At 35.1% G+C, this 26078-nt stretch overlaps 1 protein-coding gene across 5 annotated transcripts in view; it reads right to left on the bottom strand.

The window, feature by feature from the left end:
* The window catches only part of LOC138322681 (protein qui-1-like), a 116935-nt gene that overhangs the window by 53830 nt on the left and 37027 nt on the right, over positions 1–26078 (bottom strand). Inside the window, exons 1-6 of one of the 5 annotated variants that reach the window (XM_069266712.1) lie at positions 21240–21708; positions 11370–11515; positions 10801–11003; positions 4237–4336; positions 3204–3294; positions 2359–2513 (exon numbers count right to left, since the gene is read on the bottom strand). In XM_069266712.1, coding sequence (XP_069122813.1) covers positions 2359–2513; positions 3204–3294; positions 4237–4336; positions 10801–11003; positions 11370–11496 — 676 coding nt within the window. In that variant the 5' untranslated portion in view covers positions 11497–11515; positions 21240–21708. Of the gene's footprint in view, positions 1–2358; positions 2514–3203; positions 3295–4236; positions 4337–10800; positions 11004–11369; positions 11516–21055; positions 21204–21239; positions 21709–26078 lie in introns of those variants that run through there. The other 4 variants (XM_069266711.1, XM_069266715.1, XM_069266713.1 and 1 more) reach the window with 4 other exon arrangements.

Raw genomic sequence — 26078 nt, 5'->3', positions numbered from 1 at the left:
GATTCAGATTTATTTGGCAATAGAGAATTTAATGGAGATCTGCACGGAGGTTCGAAAGTACGCGATAATGCGACCATATTATCTGCGAGATATAAAACAAATTGATGTGATGTTGATAAGACTGAGATATAAAACAAATTGATGTTAGATGTTATACTCGAGAACGATATATAAAACAAATTGATGTTAGATGTTATACTCGAGAACGATATATAAAACAAATTGATGTTAGATGTTATACTCGAGAACGATATATAAAAACAAATTGATGTGAGATGTTATACTGGAGAACGATATAAAACAAATTGATGTTAGATGTTATACTCGAGAACAAGATATAAAAACAAATACTGAGAAGATATAAAACAAATTGATGTGAGATGTTATACTGGAGACTGAGATATATTAAAACAAATTGATGTTAGATGTTATACTCGAGAACGAGATATAAAACAAATTGATGTGAGATGTTATACTCGAGACGATATATAAAACAAATTGATGTGAGATGTTATACTCGAGACGATATATAAAACAAATTGATGTTAGATGTTATACTCGAGAACGAGATATAAAACAAATTGATGTTAGATGTTATACTCGAGAACGAGATATAAAACAAATTGATGTGAGATGTTATACTCGAGAACGATATATAAAACAAATTGATGTGAGATGTTATACTCGAGAACGAGATATAAAACAAATTGATGTTAGATGTTATACTCGAGACTGAGATATAAAACAAATTGATGTTAGATGTTATACTCGAGAACGATATATAAAACAAATTGATGTTAGATGTTATACTCGAGAACGATATATAAAACAAATTGATGTTAGATGTTATACTCGAGAACGAGATATAAAACAAATTGATGTTAGATGTTATACTCGAGACGAGATATAAAACAAATTGATGTTAGATGTTATACTCGAGAACGAGATATAAAACAAATTGATGTTAGATGTTATACTCGAGAACGAGATATATAAAACAAATTGATGTTAGATGTTATACTCGAGAACGAGATATAAAACAAATTGATGTTAGATGTTATACTCGAGAACGAGATATAAACATTGATAAAAACAAATTATATTGATGTGAGATGTTATACTCGAGAACGATATAAAACAAATTGATGTTAGATGTTATACTCGAGACTGATATATAAAACAAATTGATGTGAGATGTTATACTCGAGAACGATATATAAAACAAATTGATGTTAGATGTTATACTCGAGACTGAGATATAAAACAAATTGATGTTAGATGTTATACTCGAGAACGATATATAAAACAAATTGATGTTAGATGTTATACTCGAGAACGAGATATAAAACAAATTGATGTTAGATGTTATACTCGAGAACGAGATATAAAACAAATTGATGTTAGATGTTATACTCGAGAACGAGATATAAAACAACGAGATATAAAACAAATTGATGTGAGATGTTATACTCGAGACGAGATATAAAACAAATTGATGTTAGATGTTATACTCGAGAACGAGATATAAAACAAATTGATGTTAGATGTTATACTCGAGAACGAGATATAAAACAAATTGATGTGAGATGTTATACTCGAGACGAGATATTATAAAAACAATTATGTTAATGTTATACCAGATATTAAAACAAATTGATGTTAGATGTTATACTCGAGACGATATTATAAAACAAATTGATGTTAGATGTTATACTCGAGACTGAGATATAAAACAAATTGATGTGAGATGTTATACTCGAGACGATATATAAAACAAATTGATGTTAGATGTTATACTCGAGACTAAGATATAAAACAAATTGATGTTAGATGTTATACTCGAGACGATATATAAAACAAATTGATGTTAGATGTTATACTCGAGACGATATATAAAACAAATTGATGTGAGATGTTATACTCGAGAACGAGATATAAAACAAATTGATGTGAGATGTTATACTCGAGACGATATATAAAACAAATTGATGCGAGATGTTATACTCGAGACTGAGATATAAAACAAATTGATGTTAGATGTTATACTCGAGACTAAGATATAAAACAAATTGATCCTAGTTGTTATACTCGAGAGAGATAATTTTTAATCGACAACTAATTGCCCAGATGAGCAGCTCATGTTCACCCTCCACTTTCACATCCCCCCCTCCAAAAAAAAAGTCAAAGAGAGAAAATAAAATCCAATGTGGATTGATCTTATCCCAGTACGTAGGCTGACGTCACAATATGACGTCGGATAATACTGGGAAAATATCCGTTATTAAAAGTTTGTTAGCATTAGAAATAAAAGTGAAAATAAAGTATGCGTATATGAATACTGTAATTATTACGACTCACCTGAGATGAGATGTCTCTGTAAGGTTCTAGCTATATCCTGATGTTTAGAGGACTTAGACAAGCCATATTTGACAGCCATAGTAAGGATATCTAATAACAATCTGTAGATTCCATCTTTGTCTTTCCCCTCCGTGTCCTGTGTCACTTGTCTGCTACTAAAGCATTGAAACCCCTCAGATGAATGACCATTTTTGATATCGTAAGAGTCACTGTCATGATATCCACCTCTGGGCTATTTCATTGTAAAACTGAAGACATTTCATGAGAAAATCAACTGACATCTAAGGAAACTATATTTTTCAGGATCACAGAGGGTGAAGTCAAACTTCAAAGCTATACAGTGGACAGCTTTTTATTCTTCTGGTGCACATCAAAGGATCAAACTACTTGTCTCATCTGTTGTCACACACAGAACCTTCAGTTTTGCTGACATAGCCCAGGGGTGTATATAAAGACAATGATAGTAATTCATGGTATGTAGAGGATGATGACATTTAAAAAGGTGCATACATACACACACACGTTCCCTCACACACATACACCCTCACACACACACGTTCCCTCACACGCATACACCCTCACACACATACACCCTCACACACACACGTTCCCTCACACACATACACCCTCACACACTCACAATTCCGTTCATAAGTCGATTTTTATTGTAATTACGTAATAACACTAATGATTATATATTATGACGAAATAAACATGCATCAGTTAACAAAATGTTTATATGAAAAGTATGAACAATCACATAACATGTAATAAATGATTCAGATTGAAATGTTTATCGTAGTCAAGGCGTTAATTGACGTATTTAGTTTGATGTTTCAGCTTACCTTTGGAATGGGTCGTCAAAGGATTGCAGGTGGTATTGGGGAGGAATAGAGTTCTCGTCTAGAACGTACCATTTGTCTAAAACGCTGACATCTGTAAATACATTCGGTCTACACTCAGGGTGTTTCAACGTATCATTTTATTTTATTTGTCTGATTAAACACAGATATGTTAATTGTGTGTTTGTAAGAATTTATACTGATAAATATCATATTCATATTTTCTAAACACATAGCATAAAAAGTATGACCAGGCCACGCGAACAGCTGTTTTTCATCATTCTCACACCTCTATTCTGTATTTACATATTACAGACTAATCTTCCCTTGCGGATAGGTATTGATTGTGTCGCATAACGTCATACTTTAAAAGAAAACGACGTCACAATATTTACCTACCCAAAGGGAGGTAACTCTGTAATATGACGTAATACATTACGAAAAGCCATTTTATAACTTTGCCAAAACCTGCCAGTTTTAATAAAGACTAGTGTCAGTAAAAGCTCATTACAGAGTTAATAGTACTTCCTGGAAATATCCTCCACCCAATCATTGCCAGCGTGACAATTTGTGATATATCGCCTGGAGCTAGTACAGACGTGTTACATGATAACCTGGTACACTGATGGAACATTTTTTACTGAGAAATAACCGATATTACGATCACAAAACACATATATAATGCTACTTATTCATAATGTCGTTCATTCTTTTTGGTTTGCTAGAAGCTCTCTATTTATAACAAATCCACTTCAGAAATTATTGTAACACAAAGGTAAAATGAGCGTGAGGTAAAATGAATAAAACAAACTTTAGAATATAACCATATTTCTGCAAGCTCAAATTGAAAGAATAATATCATCTACTATCTTCTTACCATACAGATTCATTCAATCTTGGGAATACATCTGACCTTTAAGTGATTCACTCCCTTTGTACTTAGATATATGTGGGAGTTCAGGACTATGTCACTAATAGTGAATGAGACAGGTTCATGATTTCCTACATGTACGTGAAATCAAAGAGAATTATTTACCTTTCCCTTCGTCCGTGGCATATTTCCTTAAGTAAAGGAATTCTTTGGGAGACAGGGTCAGTGGTAGAGCTGCCTCTCCGTACGTGTTTCCGAACAGACACTATAGTATAAAATATAAAGAAAAGGCCTCACTTTTGTATGTTTTCTTACAAGAATCAAAACGCTTTTAGTGGCTAATTAACAATGGAAATATAAAAAAAGCCAGACACAAAAAGCAGTACCATATACCATGGGGATAAATGGGACAATTTAAACAACATCGGAGTTCATTATCGCGGGATACAGCGGTCCCCAGAACTATTGCGGTGTTGATTTATAACGGGGACTGACAAGTCCAACACCTTCATACTATTCCACACAGTGTCCTGTAGTAAATAATGTTACAGAGCTGTGAACAGCTGACTTCGTTACTGAGACATGATATTGTATCGTACGTCATAGGTACGTTATGTCATATTAACGTAAATAATGTTACAGAGGTGTGAACAGCTGACTTCGTTACTGAGAGATGATATAGTAATAGGTACGTCATAGGTACGTCATGTCATATTAACGTAAATAATGTTACAGAGGTGTGAACAGCTGACTTCGTTACTGAGAGATGATATAGTAATAGGTACGTCATAGGTACGTCATGACATATTAACGTAAATAATGTTACAGAGGTGTGAACAGCTGACTTCGTTACTGAGAGATGATATAGTAATAGGTACGTCATAGGTATGTCATAGGTACGTCATGTCATATTAACGTAAATAATGTTACAGAGGTGTGAACAGCTGACTTCGTTACTGAGAGATGATATAGTAATAGGTACGTCATAGGTATGTCATAGGTACGTCATAGGTACGTCATGTCATATTAACGTAAATAATGTTACAGAGGTGTGAACAGCTGACTTCATTACTGAGAGATGATATTGTAATAGGTACGTCATAGGTATGTCATAGGTACGTCATAGGTACGTCATGTCATATTAACGTAAATAATGTTACAGAGGTGTGAACAGCTGACTTCGTTACTGAGAGATGATATAGTAATAGGTACGTCATAGGTACGTCATAGGTACGTCATGTCATATTAACGTAAATAATGTTACAGAGGTGTGAACAGCTGACTTCGTTACTGAGAGATGATATAGTAATAGGTACGTCATAGGTATGTCATAGGTACGTCATGTCATATTAACGTAAATAATGTTACAGAGGTGTGAACAGCTGACTTCGTTACTGAGAGATGATATAGTAATAGGTACGTCATAGGTATGTCATAGGTACGTCATAGGTACGTCATGTCATATTAACGTAAATAATGTTACAGAGGTGTGAACAGCTGACTTCGTTACTGAGAGATGATATAGTAATAGGTACGTCATAGGTATGTCAAAGGTACGTCATGTCATATTAACGTAAATAATGTTACAGAGGTGTGAACAGCTGACTTCGTTACTGAGAGATGATATAGTAATAGGTACGTCATAGGTATGTCATAGGTACGTCATAGGTACGTCATGTCATATTAACGTAAATAATGTTACAGAGGTGTGAACAGCTGACTTCGTTACTGAGAGATGATATAGTAAAAGGTACGTCATAGGTACGTCATAGGTACGTCATGTCATATTAACGTAAATAATGTTACAGAGGTGTGAACAGCTGACTTCGTTACTGAGAGATGATATAGTAATAGGTACGTCATAGGTATGTCATAGGTACGTCATGTCATATTAACGTAAATAATGTTACAGAGGTGTGAACAGCTGACTTCGTTACTGAGAGATGATATAGTAATAGGTACGTCATAGGTATGTCATAGGTACGTCATGTCATATTAACGTAAATAATGTTACAGAGGTGTGAACAGCTGACTTCGTTACTGAGAGATGATATAGTAATAGGTACGTCATAGGTACTTCATGTCATATTAACGTAAATAATGTTACAGAGGTGTGAACAGCTGACTTCGTTACTGAGAGATGATATTGTAATAGGTATGTCATAGGTACGTCATGTCATATTAACGTAAATAATGTTACAGAGGTGTGAACAGCTGACTTCGTTACTGAGAGATGATATAGTAATAGGTACGTCATAGGTATGTCATAGGTACGTCATGTCATATTAACGTAATAAGAGAAAACTAAAACTATACATTATGTGTCCTACATCGTAAGTGTCTGATAAACGAAAACTAATTTTGATAATATAACTTTTCCCCCAACATTCACTGAAATTACTAAGTAAGATTCTGAAAAGAAGACATTAAAAAACACATATTTGATAATATAACTTAACCTCCGGTAATAAGAAAAAGGAAAAAAGAAAAGCCAATGTATATTTGCGAAAACGACATTTACGTGTAATTGTGATGTAAAGTATCGTTTGCGTATCTCTCAGGATGTGGTCAATTCTATTTAAAATTGTCAAGTTCTGCATTGATGTATGATGAGAGTAAAATGGGCCTTCCTGCATACAAATTGTGGGGATGCTGGGAATGACATTCCCGATAATAATGTAGATATAGATGTCAAAGCAATGATGTTAATTTTACATTCTAAAACGATAATCCAAAAATTGCTTAAAAGTTTCAATTTTCGATTATACTACGAAATAAGGTGCATACATTCATAATTAGGTGTTGTACTTATCAATGTTAAATTGATTCCAATACCTAAATACCAAAGTGTCTTTGTTTATCACTGGTTGTCATACGGAAACTCCTACGTTATAAAATAAACTTGATTATATAAACAACGCAACGAAAAAAAATAAACACTATGCTTTACCCAAATAATAACTCGATTTATCACATTATTTTACTATATTATCACATAGAGCTACATTCATTGCTACGCAGGGAATCCACAGGAAATTATAAACAATGAATCGAGTACGACATGAGCAAATTATTGTCCGTGTAGGATCTTGTTATACAGCATGCAGTTCACATAATTTCAAAATTTTATATCAGATTTTATTTTTGTTCGTCAAGGCTTACAAAAGTAAATATTTGTTTAGATATGTTTTATATAATGATTTGAAAGAAGAAACGTTCACCTAAAATCCTATTTGTCTGACATTACTTTCTTGAAATACATGAAATAATCAATGCATATTACAATTCAATGATAAATTGAAGCGTTTGAGAATAGAACACCGATAACAGTGACCACTTAGATAGATTAGACCATGCTGTAGAGATAGATTAGACCATGATGTAGAGATAGATTAGACCATGCTGTAGAGATAGATTAGACCATGCTGTAGAGATAGATTAGACCATGCTGTAGAGATAGATTAGACCATGCTGTAGAGATAGATTAGACAATGATGTAGAGATAGATTAGACCATGCTGTAGAGATAGATTAGACAATGATGTAGAGATAAATTAGACCATGCTGTAGAGATAGATTAGACCGTGCTGTAGAGATAGATTAGACCGTGCTATAAAGATAGATTAGACCATGTTGTAGACATAGATAAGACATAGAATAGATAAGACCATGCTGTAGAGATAGATTAGACCGTGCTGTAGAGATAGATTAGACCATGCTGTAGAGAAAGATTAGACCATGCTGTAGAGATAGATGAGACCGTGCTGTAGAGATAGATTAGACCATGCTGTAGAGATAGATTAGACCATGCTGTAGAGATAGATTAGACCATGCTGTAGAGAAAGATTAGACCATACTGTAGAGATAGATGAGACCGTGCTGTAGAGATAGATTAGACCATGCTGTAGAGATAGATTAGACCATTCTGTAGAGATAGATAAGACCATGTTGTAGAGATAGATTAGACCATGCTGTAGAGATAGATTAGACCATGCTGTAGAGATAGATTAAACCATGCTGTAGAGATAGATTAGACCATGCTGTAGAGATAGATTAGACCGTGCTATAAAGATAGATTAGACCATGTTGTAGACATAGATAAGACCATGCTGTAGAGATAGATTAGACCGTGCTTTAGAGATAGATTAGACCATGCTGTAGAGATTGATTAGATCATACTGTAGAGAAAGATTAGACCGTGCTGTACAGATAGATTAGACCGTGCTGTAGAGATAGATTAGACCATGCTGTAGAGATAGATTAGACCGTGCTGTAAAGATAGATTAGACCATGCTGTAGAGATAGATAAGACCATGCTGTAGAGATAGATTAAACCATGCTGTAGAGATAGATTAGACCATTCTGTAGAGATAGATTAGACCGTGCTGTAGAGATAGATTAGACCGTGCTGTAGAGATAGATTAGACCATGCTGTAGAGATAGATTAGACCATGCTGTAGAGATAGATTAGACCGTGCTGTAGAGATAGATTAGACCATGCTGTAGAGATAGATTAGACCATGCTGTAGAGATAGATTAGACCATGCTGTAGAGATAGATAGATGCTGTAGACCATGCTGTAGAGATAGATTAGACCATGCTGTAGAGATAGATTAGACCATGCTGTAGAGATAGATTAGACCATGCTGTAGAGATAGATTAAACAATGATGTAGAGATAGATTAGACCATGCTGTAGAGATAGATTAACAATGATGTAGATAGATTAGACAATATAACATGTAGAGATAGATTAGACCGTGCTGTGTAGAGATAGATTAGACCGTGCTGTAGAGATAGATTAGACCATGCTGTAGAGATAGATTAGACCATGCTGTAGAGATAGATTAGACCATGCTGTAGAGATAGATTAGACCATGCTGTAGAGATAGATTAGACCATGCTGTAGAGATAGATTAGACCATGCTGTAGAGATAGATTAGACCATGCTGTAGAGATAGATTAGACCATGCTGTAGAGATAGATTAGACCATGCTGTAGAGATAGATTAGACCATGTTGTAGAGATAGATTAAGTAGAGATAGATTAGACCATGCTGTAGAGATAGATTAGACCATGCTGTAGAGATAGATTAGACCATGCTGTAGAGATAGATTAGACCATGCTGTAGAGATAGATTAAACCATGCTGTAGAGATAGATTAGACCATACTGTAGAGATAGATTAAACCATGCTGTAGAGATAGATTAGACCATGCTGTAGAGATAGATTAGACCATGCTGTAGAGATAGATTAGACCATGCTGTAGAGATAGATTAAACCATGCTGTAGAGATAGATTAGACCGTGCTGTAGAGATAGATTAGACCATGCTGTAGAGCACGGGTGAAAAAAAAGCCTGTTCGTGCAATATGTTTTGTCACATCATCATCTGCCCAATATAACACCGACATCTTATCATTGTCTATGCTTTATAAGAAATATATTGGAGTTTTAATTACAGAAATTCAAGAAATGTGTGTTTATCGTTATTTATCTCGTTAATTAAACATGATTTGCTGAAGGGCAGTTTCATGATTGGATTCTGTCACCATGACGACGTTATACGTATTTACAGATTTTCGTTTTGCTTACCTACAATAAACTGACTAATGGTTTGTTGGTTTTGGTAATGTGTTATTAATGCTAATTCACTGACTGTATTGGTTTCTTTCCATTTTAGATTAACAAACAAGCAGTGGCAACCACAGACATAGATAAAGCCTCTTACCCTAATCATTTCGAATACTAACATGAATGCATTCAGTAAAAACACCACCAATATGCCTCTAGTTATAGGCACCACTCCTCATCGCCTAACGTGTCTAACGACTCAATTTGTAAAACAACTCTTGTTTATTAATCTTTAGATTGTAAAACAACACATGTTTATTAACCTTTAGATTGTAAAACAACACATGTTTATTAATCTTCAGATTGTAAAACAACACTTGTTTATTAATCTTTAGATTGTAAAACAACAGTTGTTTATTAATCTTCAGATTGTAAAACAACACATGTTTATTAATCTTTAGATTATAAAACAACCTCATGTTTATTAATCTTTAGATTGTAAAACAACACATGTTTATTAATCTTTAGATTGTAAAACAACACATGTTTATTAACCTTTAGATTGTAAAACAACACACTGTTTATTGATCCTTTAGATTATAAAACAACACATGTTTAACTTAGATGTAAACATTAATCTTAATTATAAAACAACACATGTTTATTAATCTTTAGATTGTAAAACAACACTTGTTTATTAATCTTTAGATTGTAAAACAACACTTGTTTATTAATCTTTAGATTGTAAAACAACTCTTGTTTATTAATCTTTAGATTGTAAAACAACACTTGTTTATTAACCTTTAGATTGTAAAACAACACTTGTTTATTAATCTTTAGATTATAAAACAACACATGTTTATTAATCTTTAGATTGTAAAACAACACATGTTTATTAATCTTTAGATTGTAAAACAACACTTGTTTATTAATCTTTAGATTGTAAAACAACTCTTGTTTATTAATCTTTAGATTGTAAAACAACTCTTGTTTATTAATCTTTAGATTGTAAAACAACACTTGTTTATTAACCTTTAGATTGTAAAACAACTCTTGTTTATTAATCTTCAGATTATAAAACAACAGTTGTTTTATAATCTTTAGATTGTAAAACAACACCATGGCTACTAGCAACAATAATTTGAAGGAATTGATTACCAGAAAGAACGGTCCAATTGATGATTTATGACTGGTCTCTATTTCCGACAGGTGTCTGAAGAAATCATGCGAATCCATCACGTGATCCGACTTTCGTCCATGTTGCACATCACCCCAGATAAGGTCAAGGCCATGTTGGACGCAGAATTTCTGGAGGTATGGAACAGCGTCATGCCACAAACGCGCTCGTTCTAATTCAAACTCTGCCCAAAACAATGTTAATCATAAAAAATGAGTGTCAGAACATTATATAAATGTAGCACAATAAATAATATAAAATGTAAAAATAAATGTCAAAAAAATCTGAATAATGGTTGATTTTTTTTTAAAAAGATATAAAAATATTATAAAGTATTAAAATATATTATTAATGCCTTTGGTTAAAATGATGAATAATAATTGAATCTCTATTTTAAATTCTCTTACTAAAATGATAAGTATCGTCTATATATCCTATAGTTTATTGAGAAGATATCTATGTCCTTATCGATTAACTAGCAATACGGCTCACATGGCATTCATTATCGAGTGTATTGGGTTGTGTTACATGGCTTAATTCAGTTACTTACCTGATTTGTTGCTGCAAATGTACACCTTGAGGGTTTTCGCTGGTAGAGGAGGCAGCAGATCCAATCGACCACACATCACACAGGCGGTTGTGTCTTTTTCTACACAAATGCTCTTTTTGCGGTCCATCCTCTAGATACAGCAACGACTGGGGAAAAAAATTAATAAAAGAGACTCGCCCAGCAATGTCATGCCTAGGGAGATTTGAAATGGCCGTCCTCGAAAAGGTTGATTGATTGGAGAGGCAGAAGCGGACGGAATTCCTTACTAATTGGGAGTGGATTTTGTCTGGGGACATATTGGGAGGGTCAAGGGACACAACTCACAGTCAACAGCGTCATCATACAAGTTCAGATGTGCCTCTACCCTGGGACGCATAATCGAGTATCAATCCACGCTATAGAAATCAATTTTAATCTAAACATAGTATTTAATTCAATTCCTAACTCATTGCCACTGGGGAGCAAATCGGTTCTCAAGTGTAAATTGTAATGATAAACATATCGATTGTTACCAAACCTACAGCTGGATCAGCCAGTCTCATCTAATATATATATGGAATTGGCACGGTGCTTCATTATATATTAAATTATTTTCCATGGATTTAGTCATCTCATTGAGTGTTATACCAGATAAAATAATTTTTAACAATAAACTTTTGTCGAAGTGTAGGCAATGTCTATCATTTCTGTGTAACTATTACACAACATGTGACGTCTTTTAGCGTTAGACAAACATATTTTGTATTATTTTTTTCTCTTAAGTCTTCCTTGCCCAGAGAATTGTGTCTCCTTTTCTGAGGCGTCATTTCGATTAGGTTTGACAAGTACCTGAGTTATCGGTCTTGTAATTACGTTTTAGTATTCGTTTTAATTACTGGATCCTAACTCTTGGTAATTAATCTGCCACGCCCAATCCGTCTGATTTATCATCGCTGACACATCACCCCCAGGATTCCACACGTCAGAATGGTCTTCGTGTGTTTTGTTATCCTAATGGAGCATTTCATCAAGATTTTAAATAGTATTTACACGAAATATCTAACACTTTTCAGGTTACACAACGAGTGGTTGTTGGATATGGAATTCATTTTACATGAGTGCGTTATTTTTTAAAAGTCGCAAAACACACGAGCTTTAGCAAGTAGATGCTCTATCTTTATTAACCTTTAAAATATAACTTACGAGTATGAAATGAATTCCATATCCAATAACCCCGAGTAGTGTGACTTGTTTCTACCACAATAAAATCATCTACAAGAAAGCCATAAACAAGATAACGATATTTGCCAACATATAAAAAGGTAGTGATAACATCATAAGCAAATTGGCACTCATTTGTATCCAGAAATCTTAAATGCTTAAATAATATATTAATAACAATTGAACAACTGTTCCATGTATTCCTACTCATCGAACGTCTTTTTGAATCTAGATTTATATAGGAACTTTAACAATAAACTAAGTATTGTCGAACAACATCCGACATGTTTACGGCAAAGTGACATCTACTTCCCGCCAAATAATCATTGCAATAATCATAATCAAATAAGCCATTGTAACCAAGTTAAAGTCAGGCCTGGGTGCGTTCATTCTACCACAATAAACCCAAAGGTCCTCATACGGTAATATGTACTAATAAACAAATGACAATTATGAATTTTGAGTCCAAAGTTAATGCTACGAATGAGAAAATAAGAAAAGGATTCACACATCCGGTTTCAACAGCATTTTGTTCTGCAAGCAGCGATCGGAATTCAGCAACATGACGTCATTCGATAATTGATGACGTTTTTCGGGTCAAAGTTTAAAATAAAGACCAATCGAAACGACGGAGGGTGTTATTCCACTATTGGAATATCAATCAATATATGTATCCAACACCCAGCACATTTATACAATGGCCTGATAGTAGAATACCACGATGTATTGTTGTAGAACACTTTACACGGCCTATGTAACAATTTGAAATAAACACACTATACACACAAAATATCTAACAATTTGGGAATATTACACTATTTACACGAACTATCTAAAATTTGGGAATATTACACTATTTACACAAAATATCTAACAATTTGGGAATATTACACTATTTACACAAAATATCTAACAATTTGGGAATATTACACTATTTACACAAAATATCTAACAATTTGGGAATATTACACTATTTACACAAAATATCTAACAATTTGGGAATATTACACTATTTACACAAAATATCTAACAATTTGGAATTATTACACTATTTACACAAAATATCTAACAATTTGGGAATATTACACTATTTACACAAAATATCTAACAATTTGGGAATATTACACTATTTACACAAAATATCTAACAATTTGGGAATATTACACTATTTACACAAAATATCTAACAATTTGGGAATATTACACTATTTACACAAAATATCTAACAATTTGGGAATATTACACTATTTACACGAATTATCTAAAAATTTGGAATTATTACACTATTTACACAAAATATCTAACAATTTGGAATTATAACACTATTTACACGAAACATCTAACAATGGAATTATTACACTATTTACATGAAATATCTAACAATTTGGAATTATTACACTACACAAAATATCTAACAATTTGGAATTATAACACTATTTACATGAACTATCTAACAATGGAATTATTCCACTATTTACACGAAACATCTAACAATTTGGAATTATAACACTATTTACATGAACTATCTAACAATGGAATTATTCCACTATTTACACGAAACATCTAACAATTTGGAATTAACATACTATTGACACTAAATATATAACAATTTGGGATTTACATAATTAACATTTCAAAATGTCTAACTAAATAAAAGTTGGCTACCAGTATGTGTGATTATTTGATTATATTATTATTGGTAATATGATAAAGGTTTGACCCCAAAATCATGAAAAAGTTTTATTCGTAAGTTTTTGCAAAGCCAATCTATAATGACGTAACGTTTTATAACGTCATCTGTGATTGGCTCAACATAAGACTAAATTAAGATTTTTGTTATTATGTTAGGGGCACTTTGTCTGATTTTAATGAGTTTTCTACATAAGCGTTGGTGCCGGATTCCCCTGCTAAACCTATTCTTCATTGGCATGCAAAATACAAGATGAATAATAGGTTTACAAGAGAGCACACACAAGGTGCTATCATGATAATTACTTCCTTTTGCGAAAGTAGATATTTTGTTTAAAATTTGACAAGTCAAACATAAATCGATACTTCTTGTCATCAGTTCCTGTGAAATCTCCCCATACATTCCTTTAGAGTAATGATAATGGACACATATAATGAGACAATAACTCACTGGAAACAAAGGCTCCACAATAATCCCAACGAGAAAATTAAATCTATTGACTACGTCATATTTTATTTCTGTGTTTATTAAAATACACGCTTAATATAGTGTAAATGGGAATATCGTCGTTTTGAATACTTTGGTGATGTTGTTCGTAAACAGCGTATCATCTTTAACGTAATCCCTTCATCCCAACATGCGGCAGGTCAGATAATAATACCCTGGGCCTTTTGGTTTTTGAGAAGTCGTTTAAAAGATTTTAGCCTGTTTGACCCCTGTGACCTTGAATGAAGGTCAAGGTCAATCATTTGAACAAACTTGGTAGTCCTTCATTCCAGCATGTCACAGGACAAATATCAGGTCTTTAGGCCGTTTTGTTAGTTACAAGAAGTTGATTAAAGATTGTAGCCTATTTGATCCCTGTGATCTTGAATGAAGTTCAAGGCCATTTATTTGACCAAATTTGATAGCACATTATCGCAGTATGTCACAGGCCCAATATCAGGGCTCTAGGCCTCTTAGTTATTCACAAAATGTTGTTTAAAGATTATAACCTTTTAATCCATGTGACCTTGAATGGAGGTCAAAATCATTTATTTGGAAATCCATGTGACATTGAATGGAGGTCAAAGTCATTTATTTGTTCGTTAGAAGTTGTTTAACAGATTTAGCCTATTTGAATGAAGGTCAAGGTCATTCATTTGAACAAAAAATTTGTAATCCTTCATTCCAGCATATCACATGCCAAATATCAGGTCTGTAGGCCTCTTAGTTATTCACAAGAAGTTGTTCGATATTTTGTCTCATAAATAATATAGTGATCAAGTACCATGAACTCATATAAAAGATGAAGCATTATTATTGAATTAACCTAAAATACAAAGATTATAAAATGTATATTGCATTCCACGGTACAACATTGACAAACCAATTTATTGTTGGAGCTTTTGCGGCTTGTTCAAAACTGACCTAACTGCAAAACGACAATGTTCAATTTTGAAACCCATAAATGCAATTTTCAAACTTAAATAAGAAGGAAACGTGATATACTACACAAATGTATTCCATGTATGTCACATCACAACACTGACAGCCAAGTTTAACATCCCTTGTTCTTTATCAGAAACTGGCCATAACGCAAAACCTTGTATGCTTCTTTTTATTATTTGCTTTGTTCAAACTGACATTTGACTTTTAAATTATTGGATGGCATTTAATCAAACTAACACCTAAATAAAGCTGATACTATCACACACACCAAAACCTATCCCCTTTATATCGCCTTCGAGACTTCATTGCAAACTTCGCAAAAATGGGTCAAGGACCACAACTATTTTTTTCATGAATTATTCCTAATTTGATTGTTTTTAGAAATCTTCATTATTCATCTCCTTTTTTATTATTTTGATTATATTTTTGATATGTATCTGGAACCAGAAAATAAAAAGCTATATACCGCGATAGAACGTCTCTCTTTGATAACATTAAAACCGGGTATGACATTCAGGGACTTTTCTTTTTTACTATTTTAAATTGCACTACGAAGTCACATTTTTCGCTTCATCTGCATGGAGTCACTAATATCATTTGATGTAGGATGGCAGTAAACTAGTTAAATAAGTGATCTAATCGATCTATGAAATCTAGTAATAGATCTGAATTGAGCAAGCCACCGGAAGTGACGTTACGGAATCCAACCAGATCTATTTTTGGCTTCTAAATTTTATATTATCGTTCCGGATTTAGTTTCAACTTTAGTTTTGTTACCTTTATCAGAAAATAAAATGAAATCCTCACATAGCCATTTGAATAAATCATTAGTGGTTTAGCGATAAATTTCTTGACTAAATTAAAAGAATCGATCGTAGCCGGATGTCTCTGCAATTACGGTTTATCACTGACGGTAGAGAAACACTAGTATGTTCTTCTCAGAAAGGCATTAGGGAAGAATGTAAATGTACTAGTCAGTCATAGCATCATCAATTATCATAGTAAATCCATGGAATCTTATCATTATTCCTCGTTATTTACAACCACACACAGTCAACATCTTCCAAGTCGACGTCAGCTGGAAGAATGAAAACGAGTCGTGTTCTAACATTAATGGAATGCAACGAGTTAGGTGATCGATTAAGGTTTTAGACCCTGTTTAAACTAGTAATATTTTGTACGGTTATACTTCTTAGGCATACTTGAACATAACTTAGTGTGAATGCATCAGGCCATCAGGGTTTATCATCTCATAAACTTGAAAACAAAATTAGGGGTTAATACTTATATTTAAAATATTTTCTTTGAACAATAAAATCAATCAGAACATCAGATGCAATCATTTACCGTGTGTTATTCGCCGTCAAAATTATACTGCCGTCATGTTTATCCGTGCACAACAGCCATTCAGAAAAAGCACGCTGTTGAAGAACAGCAAAGCTCGCCTATTCAGAAGAAGTTGATGTTCAAGTATTTACTATTTAAACATGGAAATATGACAAATTAACAGACTCAAAAAAACAACCCTAAAGGGCCCCAAATTGATTGTATTATCACGTTCAGCATCCATACACATTAGGAAAATAAAATCATAAACATTTATGATGACTTATGCTTAAACAATTGACAAAATAGAAACTTGCTCAAAAACTTTAACATGGAAATATGACAAATTAACAGACTCAAAAAACCCCTAAAGGACCCCAAATTGGTTGTATTATCACGCTCAGCATCCATACATTTATGATGACTTAAGCTTAAACAATAGACAAAATAGAAACTTGCTCAAAAACTTTAACATGGAAATATGACAAATTAAAAGACTCAAAAAAACCCTAAAGGGCCCCAAATTGGTTGTATCATCACGTTCAGCATCCATACACATTAGGAAAATAAAATCATAAACATTTATGATGACTTAAGCTTAAACAATTGACGAAACAGAAACTTGCTCAAAAACTTTAACGTGAAATGGGACGCCAACGCTGACGCCGACGGATCCGACGCCGACGCCGACGCCGGGGTGACAACATTAGCTCCCCCTGTTCTTCGAATAGGCGAGCTAAAAAGCAGAAAAAGCGCGCCATTGACTGACATCTTAATCTCGCCCCTTTTCTCCAGGAAATAACAATAAATAGTTTCTATATATCAGTTATTTTATTCGGGTCACATAGCAATAACATATACTTGGTACTGAAGATCCCTATGGAGAGTTACCAGTATGGGTATATATACTTGGTACTGAAGATCGCTATGGAGAGTTACCAGTATGGGTATATATACTTGGTACTGAAGATCCCTATGGAGAGTTACCAGTATGGGTATATATACTTGGTACTGAAGATCGCTATGGAGAGTTACCAGTATGGGTATATATACTTGGTACTGAAGATCGCTATGGAGAGTTACCAGTATGGGTATATATACTTGTTACTGAAGATCCCTATGGAGAGTTACCAGTATGGGTATATATACTTGGTACTGAAGATCCCTATGGAGAGTTACCAGTATGGGTATATATACTTGGTACTGAAGATCGCTATGGAGAGTTACCAGTATGGGTATATATACTTGGTACTGAAGATCCCTATGGACAGTTACCAGTATGGGTATATACTTGGTACTGAAGATCCCTATGGAGAGTTACCAGTATGGGTATATATACTTGGTACTGAAGATCGCTATGGAGAGTTACCAGTATGGGTATATATACTTGGTACTGAAGATCCCTATGGAGAGTTACCAGTATGGGTATATATACTTGGTACTGAAGATCCCTATGGAGAGTTACCAGTATGGGTATATATACTTGGTACTGAAGATCCCTATAGACAGTTACCAGTATGGGTATATATACTTGTTACTGAAGATCCCTATAGACAGTTACCAGTATGGGTATATATACTTGGTACTGAAGATCGCTATGGAGAGTTACCAGTATGGGTATATATACTTGGTACTGAAGATCCCTATGGAGAGTTACCAGTATGGGTATATATACTTGGTACTGAAGATCCCTATGGAGAGTTACCAGTATGGGTATATATACTTGGTACTGAAGATCCCTATGGAGAGTTACCAGTATGGGTATATATACTTGGTATTGAAGATCCCTATAGACAGTTACCAGTATGGGTATATATACTTGGTACTGAAGATCCCTATGGAGAGTTACCAGTATGGGTATATATACTTGGTACTGAAGATCCCTAAGGACAGTTACCAGTATGGGTATATATACTTGTTACTGAAGATCCCTATGGAGAGTTACCAGTATGGGTATATATACTTGGTACTGAAGATCCCTATAGACAGTTACCAGTATGGGTATATATACTTGGTACTGAAGATCGCTATGGAGAGTTACCAGTATGGGTATATATACTTGGTACTGAAGATCCCTATAGACAGTTACCAGTATGGGTATATATACTTGGTACTGAAGATCCCTATGGAGAGTTACCAGTATGGGTATATATACTTGGTACTGAAGATCCCTATAGACAGTTACCAGTATGGGTATATACTTGGTACTGAAGATCCCTATGGAGAGTTACCCTATGGGTATATATACTTGGTAGAAGAATTACCTATGGTATATACTATGAAGACCATGAAGTTACCAGTATGGTATATATACTTGGTTGAAGATCCCTATAGACAGTTACCAGTATGGGTATATACTTGGTACTGAAGATCGCTATGGAGAGTTACCAGTATGGGTATATATACTTGGTACTGAAGATCCCTATGGAGAGTTACCAGTATGGGTATATATACTTGGTACTGAAGATCCCTATGGAGAGTTACCAGTATGGGTATATATACTTGGTATTGAAGATCCCTATGGACAGTTAACAGTATGGGTATATACTTGGTACTGAAGATCCCTAAGGACAGTTACCAGTAAATCTACTTCCGGTCATACGAAGTGTGCGAATTCTAAATGACGATGATGATCTAGTTAAATCTCTACTTTGAGGGACATTAACTCAATAGAAATCACTCTGGATAATTGGAAATACATTATGATGGAATCAGCAAAGACAATATATACAATGAAGACAGTCCTCATGCATTGGTTATTATGAGATACATGTACCAGTACTGACAATCGTTTAACTTCAGTCATTGACAGTTAATAACTGCAATATCTAACTCACTGTACATATCTTTTTTCTATCTAATTTTTTTCCTGTTTTGAGTTGAGTTGTACAAATTATCAATCTTCACAAGTTGGAGGAAATAAAGATATTCATTCATTTATTTATTATGGAGAGTTACCTGTATGTGTATATACTTGCTAATCACAATACAAAAGATAAAGAAAGGTGTTGTGTTCACACATTAGCTGAGCGATAATCAGATCCCGCGCCTCGGTTATCTGATCTGTCTCAGTTGTCAATACGATGGTTTCAACATGATAAGGCAGTTCTTATTTCGGTTATTATGTGTATCTCAGTTATAACCCAACTTACTGGGAGATATCTCAGTTATAACAAAACCCAACTTACTGGGAGAAATAATGATACGGTTATTATGTATATCTCAGTTAAAACAAAACCCAACTTACTGGGAGAAATAATGATACGATTATTATGTATATCTCAGTTATAACAAAACCCAACTTACTGGGAGAAATAATGATACGATTATTATGTATATCTCAGTTATAACAAAACCCAACTTACTGGGAGAAATAATGATACAAACTGTCAACAAACTCACAAACAATATTTAGAATCGAATTATAACATATTTAACCTTTGATCAAATTAACTTCGAATATTGGAACTGAATCTGGGAAAAAAACAAAGAATACTTAGTACATATATGCCTTTTTTGCCGAGAATAGTAAACATTCAGCGTTTATTTGAATTGAAGTTGGTGGTACGACTTATATCTTTATGTACCATATAATTTAGCTAAAGACGTGTGTGGACGTTCCACTTATATATGTCCACCAAAGATTTACTGACAATAACTTATAATCACGTGTACACAGGGTTGTGTAGGAGAGATAGTACAGGAGTTACAACGTAAATATGCCAGGTATTGTCTTGTCGGTCCGTGTTCTAATATTATACATTGCATAACACCGACGAATCACGTGATTAAATTCAAAAACAAATAGCAGTTTCCTAGAAACTTTCCCAAAAATTAAAATCACACCTAAGTCCCAAAAGTGGCACCATCAGAATCATATCACGTTAAGCGTAATTGAACTTATTTTTCAGTCTCACAGAACATTCCATGTAAATAATACCCCTGTCTCACAAACCACACAACTCCAAAACAACAAATTAAAACATACTTCAGTACGAAATCAACAACATATACGACAGGTTATCAAAACGCATACATACATATATACCTCAGTTAGCGATAGGATGTCCTGTTTCACCTCTAATTAGCTATGTACTGTATCATTAAATTCCCACTTTATATTGTTACAAGGACATTATACTGAACGTGCTTCTTAATTAGCTGCTAACGTAAAGGCTTAAAGGCTAACACATAATTCTTTTGTTGTACAACATGTATACTCACCACTTCCTACACGGATATGGACCCTTCGTCACGTGTTGATCGAATACCATAACAACACTAAGTAAAGCATCCTTCTGTGTGCATCAAATTGTGCACCACGGATAAACTGAGTTGTCTTCAGTAACACGCTTCAATTTCACATAGTTTTGGTTGTAAGCATCTCAGATAGAAATCAATAATTCCAAAAATGAGAATATTAACCATGAATTTGAACAAAACATGGAAGTTTTCACTCTAAATTATCCCACTGGTTTATACCACTCCGGGACACTTATTACCAAGGGAAATTTACAATGTTTGATAATAGTCAAGTAATAGCGTTGCTTCTCCACGAGTGCTTGCACACGAGTCTGCCGAGTCTGTTGTGTGGCTATCAGTCTGTGGACCACTTCTCGCTATGTCCACTATCCAGTCCTTACATGTATATACTAGTATAATGATGCTTAAGCCGTGTCACACCAGCCAGACCAGGCTATACTGAACTCCAAGGCCTAGCATGTAATAAAGAGTACGTCACCGTACACGTCACTAGCCTGGCACGGCCTCTTGTTGTAATGGCAGGTACTAGTCAGATGGAATCAGCTTGAGATGTACAAGTATATAGTGCTCCTTATATTATCTTTAATATAGACCAATGAAATGCGTTTGAAAATGGAAGCAATGTACTGCACATAATATATATATCGGCCTTCAGGTCAAACTGCATCGGTCTTATTAATTTATAATGCTTATTAATGCATCTTTTCATTCTTACCCGGCTTATTTTTCTGAGCCCCAAGCGATGATTAGAAAAGAGATTAATTCCTAGTGAAAACTAGTAAGTATATCAGTTTACATTTACTGCTCACGGAATCATACCGTCATTTGGTATCAGCTTCTTGGTAACCATTCCTCGTGTACTGCATCTTCTGTGTTAATCTGTGACATGACAATATTAAGTAGGAGGTCATATAACTTTAATGTTTGTCCGAGAGAAACCCGCTAACACTCTTACCCAATGTCTCATATATATACACATCAAAGGCATGCAGCTAGACCGTTAGATCTTAAAGGGCGACTAAATTTAGGATCTTTTTTTTTTCTTTCCTAACTGGCTTTGTTCCTCATATCGTCTCCCTTGAAACCACCTTACCTTTGGTCTTCAGTTGAGTGATCGCCCCTGTGAAGACAGCTCTGGGTTCTGTCTCCTGGCCGAGAAATACCTAGTCAATAAAAGTGGTAGTTTCTGCTCATGCTTATCGCGCAGCATTAAGAGAATAGGGCGATTGGTTTGCCCGTTGTCAGTAGTATATTGTGACCGGATGGGGTTTGTTGCTTGGTGTCTTTGGCGTCATGCGTCAGTGAGTGATATAGCACTATAAAAAGGGCAAGAGTTTCACTATACATGAAGACACAACACGAATATACCACAGTCTCATATACATACGCATCTAGCAATTTACAAACAAAGAAAACCACATACAAGGGAGGGCGTCCTTAAATGACCATGACTGTGAGGACTTTAACCTACTAAACCAAACCAGATATAACCTATGAAATCATTTTTTGTTCGCTCCCTGATTTATTATATGTCATGTAAAATTATACGACAATCACATATTTGTATACGTAGTCTTTGACGTTAGTTCCCCTGGAACAATGCACTGATATCAAGGCTTAACATATTAAGTATAAAGAAACACATTGATTATTAGATCAAAGCTTTCTTTTTCTCAATGAATATTGTTTATCAATTAATTTCATCTTTAATGATTTACAATCACATATTTACAACTAGCCACGTAACTCTAAAATGACAATATGTAGACGTGAAATCTTGGAGTCTTTTTTACAAACACGTTTTATTTTGGACCATATATGCATGGTGCATTGAACATAGTGTCACATATTTCCATGTGACGTTCTAAGCATGTTGGACACAGAAGACATTCAGTACCCTGTTTATAACTATATATTTATATATCCGTTTTTTTCTTTGCTATATAACCTTACCAACTGCGAAATCGTTTACTCTTGCGTAAACGCGGTGGTTGCCGCGCAAGAATCCACACACCGGAACACTGACTTCCGCAAGTAGTGAGAATGCGCATCCAATTAGACCTATTGTATCTGTATGACAAATCTTCAATATGCTGCATGTATGAATGTAATGAAAATCTTAAATTATATATCAGCAAATAAAATATTCAACAAATATTGTAAAAATGGAATGAAAAAAAATAAAGTTAATGTGGAACTATATATTGTGTACTCTCTTAATTTGATAACATTTCCCGCCAAATTGAAGCAAGCTGTTCCGGGATTCCATCAATTGACCGGCTGTTCCAACAATCGTATGACAGTTTTATTTTATTTGAAATGGTCGGTCGAAATGTAAATATAAGGAACCACTCCGATGTGTAAATGACCCCAGACAGACAGTCTCTATACCAACCACTCCGATGTGTAAATAAACCCAGACGGACACAGTCTCTATACAAACCACCCCGATGTTTAAATGTTCCCAGACGGACACAGTCTCGATACCAACTACTCCAATGTTTAAATGTCCCCAGACAGACACAGTCTCTATACCAACCACTCCGATGTGTAAATGACCCCAGACAGACAGTCTCTATACCAACCACTCCGATGTGTAAATGACCCCAGACAGACAGCCTCTATACCAACAGCTCCGATGTGTAAATGACCACAGACAGACAGTCTCTATACCTACCTTTCCGGTGTTTAAATGACCCCAGACAGACAGTCTCTATACCAACCACTCCGATTTGTAAATTACCCCAGACAGACACAGTCTCTATATCAACCACTCCGATGTTTAAATGACCCCAGACGGACAGTCTCTATACCAACTACTCCAATGTTTAAATGTCCTCAGAGAGACACAGTCTCTTTACCAACCACTCCAATGTTTAAATGACCCCAGACAGTCAGTCATTATACCAACCACTCCGATGTTTAAATGACCCCAGACAGACAGTCTCTATACCAACTACTCCAATGTTTAAATGTCCCCAGACAGACACAGTCTCTATACCAACTACTCCAATGTTTAAATGTCCCCAGACAGACAGTCTCTATATCAACCACTCCAATGTTTAAATGACCCCAGACGGACACAGTCTCCATACCAACTACTCCGATGTGTAAATGACCCCAGACAGACAGTCTCTATACCAACCACTCCGATGTGTAAATGACCCCAGACAAACAGTCTCTATACCAACCACTCCGATGTGTAAATGACCCCAGACAGACAGTCTCTATACCAACCACTCCGATGTGTAAATGAACCCAGACGGACACAGTCTCTATACAAACCACTCCGATGTTTAAATGTTCCCAGACGGACACAGTCTCGATACCAACTACTCCAATGTTTAAATGTCCCCAGACAGACACAGTCTCTATACCAACCACTCCGATGTGTAAATGACCCCAGACAGACAGTCTCTATACCAACCACTCCGATGTGTAAATGACCCCAGACAGACAGCCTCTATACCAACAGCTCCGATGTGTAAATGACCACAGACAGACAGTCTCTATACCTACCTTTCCGGTGTTTAAATGACCCCAGACAGACAGTCTCTATACCAACCACTCCGATTTGTAAATTACCCCAGACAGACACAGTCTCTATATCAACCACTCCGATGTTTAAATTACCCCAGACAGACACAGTCTCTATATCAACCACTCCGATGTTTAAATGACCCCAGACGGACACAGTCTCTATACCAACTACTCCAATGTTTAAATGTCCTCAGAGAGACACAGTCTCTATATCAACCATTTGGGTGTTTAAATGTCCCCAGACAGACACAGTCTCTATACCAACCACTCCGATGTTTAAATGACCCCTGACAGACAGTCTCTATACCAACTACTCCAATGTTTAAATGTCCCCAGACAGACACAGTCTCTATACCAACTACTCCAATGTTTAAATGTCCCCAGACAGACAGTCTCTATATCAACCACTCCAATGTTTAAATGACCCCAGACGGACACAGTCTCTATACCAACTACTCCGATGTGTAAATGACCCCAGACAGACAGTCTCTATAACCAACCACTCCGATGTGTAAATGACCCCAGACAAACAGTCTCTATACCAACCACTCCGATGTGTAAATGACCCTAGACAGACAGTCTCTATACTAACCACTCCGATGTGTAAATAAACTTAGACGGACACAGTCTCTATACAAACCACTCCGATGTTTAAATGTTCCCAGACGGACACAGTCTCGATACCAACTACTCCAATGTTTAAATGTCCCCAGACAGACACAGTCTCTATACCAACCACTCCGATGTGTAAATGACCCCAGACAGACAGTCTCTATACCAACCACTTCAATGTTTAAATGACCCCAGACAGACAGTCTCTATACTAACAACTCCGATGTGTAAATGACCCCAGACAGACAGTCTCTATACCAACCACTCCGATGTTTAAATGACCCCAGACAGACAGTCTCTATACCAACCACTCCGATGTGTAAATTACCCCAGACAGACTCAGTCTCTATATCAACCACTCCAATGTTTAAATGACCCCTGACAGACAGTCTCTATACCAACCACTCCAATGTTTAAATGTCCTCAGAGAGACACAGTCTCTATATCAACCATTTGGGTGTTTAAATGTCCCCAGACAGACACAGTCTCTATACCAACCACTCCAATGTTTAAATGACCCCAGACAGACAGTCTCTATACCAACCACTCCGATGTGTAAATGACCCCAGACAAACAGTCTCTATACCAACCACTTCAATGTTTAAATGACCCCAGACAGACAGTCTCTATACCAACCTCTCCGATGTG

Source organism: Argopecten irradians, chromosome 5, assembly GCF_041381155.1.
Source record: "Argopecten irradians isolate NY chromosome 5, Ai_NY, whole genome shotgun sequence".
Classification (NCBI taxonomy): Eukaryota; Metazoa; Mollusca; class Bivalvia; order Pectinida; family Pectinidae; genus Argopecten; species Argopecten irradians.
This window is presented reverse-complemented; position numbering and strand designations above follow the sequence as displayed.